Source organism: Conger conger, chromosome 9, assembly GCF_963514075.1.
Source record: "Conger conger chromosome 9, fConCon1.1, whole genome shotgun sequence".
Classification (NCBI taxonomy): Eukaryota; Metazoa; Chordata; class Actinopteri; order Anguilliformes; family Congridae; genus Conger; species Conger conger.
The window spans coordinates 57,584,997-57,593,618 of NC_083768.1; the positions used below are offsets into that span (position 1 = coordinate 57,584,997).

At 47.3% G+C, this 8,622-nt stretch overlaps 1 protein-coding gene across 3 annotated transcripts; it reads left to right on the forward strand.

Annotated features, from left to right (window-relative positions):
* Positions 1–493: 493 nt before the first annotated feature.
* Positions 494–7,976, forward strand: rxrba (retinoid x receptor, beta a). Of its 3 annotated transcripts, XM_061256106.1 has the most exons (6): positions 498–611; positions 1,085–1,205; positions 3,587–3,819; positions 4,003–4,156; positions 4,669–4,848; positions 7,423–7,976. In XM_061256106.1, exons 2-6 carry the CDS (start codon positions 1,190–1,192, stop codon positions 7,533–7,535), a joined length of 696 nt encoding a protein of 231 aa, XP_061112090.1. In that variant the 5' UTR covers positions 498–611; positions 1,085–1,189; the 3' UTR covers positions 7,536–7,976. The 3 variants fall into 3 exon arrangements, with proteins under 3 accessions (XP_061112089.1, XP_061112091.1, XP_061112090.1); XM_061256105.1 differs by having other exon boundaries at positions 494–1,205; XM_061256107.1 differs by lacking the exon at positions 7,423–7,976 and adding an exon at positions 6,836–6,938 and having other exon boundaries at positions 494–1,205.
* The last annotated feature ends 646 nt before the right edge of the window (positions 7,977–8,622 follow it).

Consider the following 8,622-nt stretch of genomic DNA (forward strand, 5'->3'; position numbering starts at 1 on the left):
TTTGTAGGATAAATGCAACGGGCAATGTTTTGACAACGTTCCAGGCTATATGCCACGGACATTTGGAAGCAAACATTTATAACTTTCAGTACGGCTATTAATTAAGAAGTCAAAATGGGTTGCCCCACGGTAAACAATATTTTAACGCTCCCTATACTTCTTATTGAGGGTATAGGACTCCCTCTGTCGGTAGACAACCCCGGATAAACAATTTTATGGTCACTGGACTCACTGGACAGATTGATTACGTACATAGAACTAAAAGGACATATTGCTCTAAACTGATTTAACGCTGCTCTATGCGATTTAGAATGCATCCAATTCAGTCAGTATTAGGCCGCACAAATCCGAACGACTCTCGTTCAAAGTTAATTTTGGCGAGTTGCTCCGCCATGTTGGCTCTCTAGAGCGCAGGACGTGTCTCCGGCAGAGCCAAAATGGAAACCTGTCTGCAAATCTTCATGGAAATCTAGTACAGTTTCCAATCAGAGGGGGAGGGCTGACGACGAGGCGAGTACAGGAGAGAGGAAGAACGGGCCTAGTTTCTCATTTTCCGTGATTAATTTTCTCTAGAATGTTCACCAATTAACTGATAAAGTAGTGAAACCAAGGTAGCTAGCTACTCAGATTTCTGAGTGCATTACTGCACTGTTTCTTAGCACCCTTTGCAACACAACTCGTAGATTAACGTTAGTTAGCTGATGCTAATGCGGCTAGGTGGCTGTTTAACTCGCTAGGTCTATGACTATAATGTTGACCGTCAACTTGCAAGAAACGCGTTTCAGATCATTGTAGTATTGTTTATTTCTATAAATCAATATTTTGCCATTGCTTCATAGTATATTATCGCTTTGCGAGCTCGTAATCTGCGCCCTGTGTCAACAAGATTGATGACTAGCAGCAACAATGGCTAACAAATCAGCCAGACATGAGCTCACAACGGGAAATAGCGCTTAAGCAGCAACCGATAGCTCACCAGGGAGAATTCGAAGGAAGTATTTGATATCAAATAACGATAGCGTTAATTTATTTTGTTTGTGGCGTTGGAAATCGACGTTTTCTCGGAAACTCCCGTTGTTTACAGCAACAAGCGGGCGGCCCGCCTGTCCGCGGTGTTTAGTTGAGCAGCCTGTCTGATTTGCACGGACTGCCCTCAGGCCTTGCTTTGGAGCTACGGCCGACGTCCGTCATGGGCGACAGCAGAGGTAAGAATTAAGTTTGGGCTGTAACTTAAGGAGAGGTTTTGGCATTGGTGTTTGCAATGCATTGGCACAAAAATGGCGAGCGCTCTTGAACACAGACAATGTCCGCTGGCGAGTGTATTCGCTACGCACCTTGGCACGATGTTAAAACGCTAGCTAACTTATTAGCTATTAATGTACTTTTCGCCGGTTAACACCAATGTATCAGGAATAACCCGCGTTATCTATTAGTTGGTAAACTTTTTCTCCTTAGCCAGTTGGCTAACATGGTGTTTTTACGGTCAGCCGTCCATGTTTCCATTTTCTCAACATAGTTCTGTACAACTAGCTAGCAGTAGCTCTTACACTGTCCGGCGAAGGAGCTGAATAATGTTGATTTGCAATGTTAATAACTGAATAGTGGCCACATAGTTGCCCATCTTGGTTGCCAGTGATAGGTATTTATATAATGACAAACGTCTTGTAAATAGGAAGCTGCCCTACATATTTGTTAGCCAAGCAACACCAATCTGGGTGACTGTGTTTGGTCGGTAAAAGTATGTTGTATTTTGTTTTTCGTTACATAACCTACAACCTCCAAAGTAGTGGAATGTATTTAGGATGGGAACGCACACACACAGCGGGACCTTTGAATAATCATTCAACCTACATGAAGTCACTATCGGTCTGTTCGCCGGCTAACGTGCATATATAGCTATAGTCCTGTTGTTAATTTGAAAAATCACATGGTTGTTTGCAAGTTGGCTAGCCAAAAAAGAACTGATTATACACGCTATTAATTAAATTAGTAAAAATAAGTGACTCATGACTCGACTATGACTCGTTTTCCTTAATTCGTGTCTGACACTGTTTGTAACTTGTCACTAGACTGTAGATATTAGTACATGTTATTGTAAGGTTTTATCGTGGAAGATATTCGTCCTTTCTCTCGAGTAAATATTGTGCCGGCCAAGATATTTATGCTGTCATATATTCCAGATGGCTTGATCGTGAATTTAGTTCCGGCTTGACAAACATCCATAGATGCATGCCAATATATTTCATGCGTCAGTCTTATTTTATTGGCAAAATACTATTTCAGTTGCTGTTATAATTGGGATGTAATTACGACTCATTGAATCAAATGGGGTGTCTTTTTGAACTGTCATTGTCATTTTGAATTTGTTTCCGAAGTCTCAATGACTAACTTTTCTGAATTAATTCTGTAAAATGGGGAAAGGGAATACTAGCATCCGTTTTCAAAAACCATTTTAAGCGATGATTACACTTACTCCTCCCCCGTCATTATCATCTAAGTAATATCAGAAACTGCTTACTTGTTTACTGTTGCGTATATAAATTGAGAACAGTGGATGAGAAAGTTAAGCAGGCACAATTATGAAATATAGAATCAAACTATAGTGTACTTAAAATCCCTGGATGATATAAGTATTTCCAGGGTTTTGCAGAGTGTGGCATTGCCCAAAACAGGTTCCAAACTACTCCAAATATGTACCGTCCACTAAACGTACTGTCCGACATCTCTCCATACTATTTTCCAATGGTTTTATTTTTTTATCTTATTTCTCCTTTATTTAATCAGGTGAGTCCCATTGAGATCTCTTTTACAAGGGAGCCCTGGTCAAGGGAGGAGCAAGCAGAGATGACAACATAACGCTGCATTACATTATTGGCATTTGGCAGACGCTCTTATCCAGACCGACATAAAGTTGATTAGACTAAGCAGGAGACAACCCTCCCCTGGAGCAATGCAGGGTTAAGGGCTTATTGTGGCTACACCTGGGATCGAACCTTGCAAGTCCCAGTCACATACCTTAACCACTACACTACAGGCTGGCCTGTATGTTCAATACAATGCAAAGGCACAACACAATTACACATTAATACAATCTCAAGTGAAGCAGTCTCAAGTAAAACCAGACCAGACCAGTTTTTAGAGTATGTTGGTAGACGGTACATATTTTGAGGACGCAGTTGTTAGGAGGCTGTTTTAGACCATTTGAAAGAATCTCACAATGTGTGACGGTTGCCCCCGATAGCTCCCATTGAGCTGGTCGGTGCCTTGCATGGCAGCCAGTTGGTGTGTGAGTGTGTGAGTGTGAGAGGCATCAATTGTATTGTCCATTTCCCATCGAGTCTCGAGTGTCCGTTTGTGGTGATGTCATGCCTTGTAACCCCTCCCCCTCTCATTAGCAAATTTGCCTTGTCTCGAATTACACACTCGTGTTCCTATGCGCTTATATGCTTGACTTAAAAATCAACGACTTGCAATGCAAGAGCATAAAAAAAAAAAAGGCAGAAAATCTGTTGAATTGAGACGCACTTTCACTGTGACATCGCCACTCTCTCCGGTGATGATGTCATGCCGTGTGGCCCCTCCCCAGACTCGCGGAGTCCAGACAGCTCTTCGGTCTCGTCCCCCCCACCCGGGCAGCGCTCGCCCCCATTGGCTCCCTCAGCCGCCGCCATGACATCACTGCCCCCGCCCATCACCGCTGCGGTCAACAGCCCAATCAGCACCCTGGGCTCGCCCTTCTCCGTCATCAGCTCCTCCCTGGGCTCCCCTTGCGTGCCCGGGACCCCCTCCGTGGGCTACGGGCCAATCAGCAGCCCCCAGGTGAGAGCCCCGCCCCCCAAACACCAGGGGAAGGGTTTTTATTGGCTGTCCTTTAACCTCCAATGCATGCTTATCACTGCTCATATAGTACTGGGCAAAGGTGTCAGGCTCTGTCTCCCTTCCCTTCCCTCCTTCCCTCTCCCTCCCTCCCTCCCTCCCTCTCTCTCTCTCTCTCTCTCACAGATAAACTCCACGGTCTCCATGTCGGGTCTGCACGCAGTAAGCAGCTCAGACGATGTGAAGCCCCCGTTTGGGCTGAAGCCCCTCGGCGGCCACAGTCCCGGGCCCATGCTGTCCCAAAAACGCCTCTGCGCCATCTGTGGGGACCGCTCCTCCGGTGGGTTTGGGACGGGGGTGGGAGAGAGAGGGGGGCTCTGGTGGGTTTGGGACGGGGGTGGGAGAGAGAGGGGGGCTCTGGTGGCTTTGGGACGGGGGTGGGAGAGAGAGGGGGGCTCTGGTGGGTTTGGGATGGGGGTGGGAGAGAGGGGGGCTCTGGTGGCTTTGGGATGGGGGTGGGAGAGAGTGGAGGCTCCGGTGGGTTTGGGCAGGTGAGGACTCTTTTGGGAGGGTTCTCTGGTGTAATTTGGATACAGGGGGGGTCTGCATGTTTAACTGGGCTGTGCTTATAAACACAGCTGTGATTTATACCTTCCGGCCCTGTCTGCACTGTCCTCAACTTCCTTTCCCTCCGTCTGCTGCCCTTTCTTCCCTCTTTTTCTCATTCCCTCTCTCACTCCTGTCTCCCCCTCTCCACGCCCCTCTCCCCTCTCTTTCCTTTTCCTCTCCCTCCTTCCCCCCTCTCCCTCCCTCTCCCTCTCTCTCTCCCTCTCCCTCTCCCTCTCTCTGCAGGTAAGCACTATGGCGTGTACAGCTGTGAAGGCTGTAAGGGCTTCTTCAAGCGCACGGTGAGGAAGGACCTGAGCTACACCTGCCGGGACAACAAGGACTGCCTGGTGGACAAGCGTCAGCGCAACCGCTGCCAGTACTGCCGCTACCAGAAGTGCCTGGCCATGGGCATGAAGCGGGAAGGTGAGAGAGAGAGAGAGAAACAAAATGGCTGCCAAAGTGTTTGCGGTGTTCTCTCACAGTGTTCCCCATTTGGGAGCGCCGGCCAAAATGGCTGCCAAAGCGTTTGAGGTGTTCACCCTACTGATTGGGATGCATTTGTGCGCTCCTAAATTGTCCCGACTTGCTGTGAAAGAATGTTAATGTGGAGCCCTCTTCTCACACCTACGCGCGTGTGCGCATGCACGCAAGCCCAAACACACTCACACACTGTCTCACACACACACACACACACACACTCTCACACACACACATACACACACACACACACACACATGCTCACATATATGCGTTCAAACAGAGATGCACACAGGGTGGGTAGATGTACAGATATGTTTTTCCCTGCTGCTTAAACCCAGTAAGAGTGTGACAAAGCAAAGTTACGTTGGAAGTATTCTTGTGTGTCCCAACAAATCATTTTCCCTTTCAAGCTTTTCCCCTGTGCCTGAAAACCCCGGGGTCTGGCTTAAAGGGCCAGTTCACCCAAAAACGGAGCTACCAGAATACTGGACCAACGTCTGGTCGCGTGGACGCTGTGCAGTCCAGGCAATAGACAAGATTGTTCTGGAGTAAAACGTGCATTTCTGAGCCCTGTAGTCGTTCACAAGTAACTGTGGCATTTGGGAAGAGATGGTGGTGGGGAGTTTTTGAATGTTCATTTTGGGCAAGTTCATTGCCGGAAAGAAAAGTTCCGTAGACTCATTCTCCATTATATCATGGCGAACTGCATGGTCAAAAAAAGAATAATAAAATTGGTGAAATCTAGAAAGTTTCGCTGATGACTTATCTTGATGCGTAGATAGTCCTCTGGGTTAGTGGAAACCTACTTTAATTCATTCTTAGGGGAACTGCCCCTTTAACCGTGTGCAAGGAGGAGCGGGGCACACCACTTCTTCTGGTGGTAGTTCTGCGGGTGAACACTAGGGGGTGACATGGGTTCGGCTGCCTGTCGGAACCTTAAAGCACCAGTGCTCACAGAGCTGAAGGGAACTGAAGCTCTGGGACTGAGCTTTAAAGGCACAACTTCTCAGGAACAAACACGCTCAAACCACAACACTGTTTATCCCTCCCCCTTCTCTGTGAACGCGCTGACGTTGAAACGCCATTGGCAGTGGCAATTAGAACCAATTTTCGACCAATGACCTTGAATCATTGCACAGCTATACGATGTTTTGGTACAGAGTGCCGGCCTGTCAACTGAATATTTTGAAACCCGAATTTAAGGACTATAAACACGGGTAGAGGGTGAGTCAACATGTCTGTGAGCCTTTTTCAACGATAGGAAGGGATTTAACTCAAAAATCTTCCCTATTGTACCTTTAAGACTGAGATTAAAACCCCAGCCAAGTTTTTTTGAAGTCTGTCTTCCGAAAAACACTTTCATGGATTGCCAAGCTGATGTGTGCATGCGCATGCATGCATGCGTGTGTGTGCGCCTGTAAGTGTAATTTAAAGCTTCGGCTCCTTAGACTCCTGTTTCTATGCTACTGTTTTTAATTCCGCTATCACGTCTGTTTTATTTACTAAGGAGTAATTACATTCTACACAATTTTTTTTTTATTTGTAACCATGTTTACATGCCTGCTTTATTACAAAACATTTTAATCCGGGCCGTTATTTCAACATGTCTGAGGAAACGTAATTTCACAGTTGGAAAAAAGTTTTTTGCTGCCCTCCAGCGTTACAAAAAATTCAGTGTTCCACTCCGGCCCCCGCCCCAGTTATACTCGAAGTCATGTAGTCAATCAGGATATCAAGTGTTGACAGTGACCCCTGCTGGTCGATCCGGTGCACTGCTGAGCTGAAGTGTTCCTCCCACTCATGTCCGTGTCCCGCATGGCGGCCGCGGCGTGAAAGGGGCCACGGGGGACGTCATGCGCACTCGCTCCCCCAAAACCTGCAGAGGAGGGTGGGAGGGGGCACAGGGGGAAATGATGATGTTTGTGTTTAGGTGGAACCAGGAGCCTCACCCTGGCTACTGGTCCTTGTGATGTTGACTCCACCGCTAACTTCTGTATTTGATTGAGAGAAGCCCTGTTCCCCGTCTCGTCCCTGTGAGTTCTGAAGGTGTTAGAAAGGCCAAAAGAGCTGGTTTGGGGTGCCGAGGACTAGCGACCCCCCCCCCCCCCAAAATAACGTAATTGATCAGCACTAGGGAGCGCTCAGACCAACTGGGGCGGAGAGAAAGCCCCAGTGTGAAGTGTGGCATGAGCAGTCCAGCAACCCTCCTTTACCCTGTATCAGATTTAACTTCGTGGAGGGGGGAGGGCGGGGGTAATGGTCTGTATGTGGGTGCCCGGGGCAGAACTGGGGATACTTGGGAAGGGGGGGGGGGGTCGTTTTGTGTGGTTTTTTTTCTGGGGATTTTCTTTCGGGGGGGGGGGGGGGTTGTTTGGGGTTGTTCAAAATGGGGGGGGGGGAAAGAACGAGCAAAAGCGGCAGAGAGGGGAGAGCGATTCTTCAAAACTAACCCCTGTCCCCCCCCTCTCTCCCTCTTTTGTTTCCCCTCGTTCTCTCTCTCTCTCCCTCCTTCTGTAGTGGTCCAAGATGAACGACAGAGATGTAAGGACAAAGTGGTGAAAGGAGGAGTATGTGTGTGTGTGTGTGTGTGTGTGTGCTTGTGCTCGTGTGTTTGTTTGCAAGCGTTTTGAGTGAAACAGATGTATTTCTGGGAGATAAAAGTTTTGGTAGACTGGAATTTAATTCCGTGGCTGCATGTCAGATCTCAGAAGTGGACCAATGAAAGTGGAGGTTTAGGCCCAAGAGTCCCGCCTAGACGTGGTGGAAGATGCCTGCCTTAAATCTTTAGCTGTAAGCCGCAGTTTTGACCCTCTACTGTAAGGTCAAATGCAGTTTTGACCCTCTATTGAAAGGTCAAACGCAGTTTTGACCCTCTACTGTAAGGTCAAACGCAGTTTTGACCCTCTATTGTAAGGTCAAACACAGTTTTGACCCTCTACTGTAAGGTCAAATGCAGTTTTGACCCTCTATTGTAAGGTCAAATGCAGTTTTGACCCTCTATTGTAAGGTCAAACGCAGTTTTGACCCTCTACTGTAAGGTCAAATGCAGTTTTGACCCTCTATTGAAAGGTCAAACGCAGTTTTGACCCTCTACTGTAAGGTCAAACGCAGTTTTGACCCTCTATTGTAAGGTCAAACGCAGTTTTGACCCTCTACTGTAAGGTCAAACACAGTTTTGACCCTCTATTGTAAGGTCAAACGCAGTTTTGACCCTCTACTGTAAGGTCAAATGCAGTTTTGACCCTCTATTGTAAGGTCAAATGCAGTTTTGACCCTCTATTGTAAGGTCCAACGCAGTTTTGACCCTCTATTGTAAGGTCAAATGCAGTTTTGACCCTCTATTGTAAGGTCAATCGCAGTTTTGACCCTCTATTGTAAGGTCAATCGCAGTTTTGACCCTCTATTGTAAGGTCAAATGCAGTTTTGACCCTCTATTGAAAGGTCAAACTCCTGTACAGCAACAGTCCCAAGTTCTGTGTGGCTGTTGACAGAATGGACACCTCCACAGGTCATTTAAAGACTGCATTATTGGTGAAGTGGGGGGGGGGGTGCCCCCGCCTAACTATAACCCCCATCTTCAGCAGGGTTGGGGGGGTTGTTTTTACCCCCCCAAAACAGAAGCCTCTTTCTGTTCAGAGGGTCCCTTTCTGAGAGATGCATGTGGCTGTGTAAGGGAGGCTGAGTGATTGACAGACAAACGTAGCTTTTAATTAACAG

Bases quoted from the DNA above. Each gene is read 5' to 3' on its own strand.
- rxrba (XM_061256105.1), top strand. The intron at 3,820-4,002 runs GTGAGAGCCCCG...TCTCTCTCACAG, and splicing joins GGCCAATCAGCAGCCCCCAG to ATAAACTCCACGGTCTCCAT. The intron at 4,849-7,422 runs GTGAGAGAGAGA...CTCCTTCTGTAG, and splicing joins CATGGGCATGAAGCGGGAAG to TGGTCCAAGATGAACGACAG.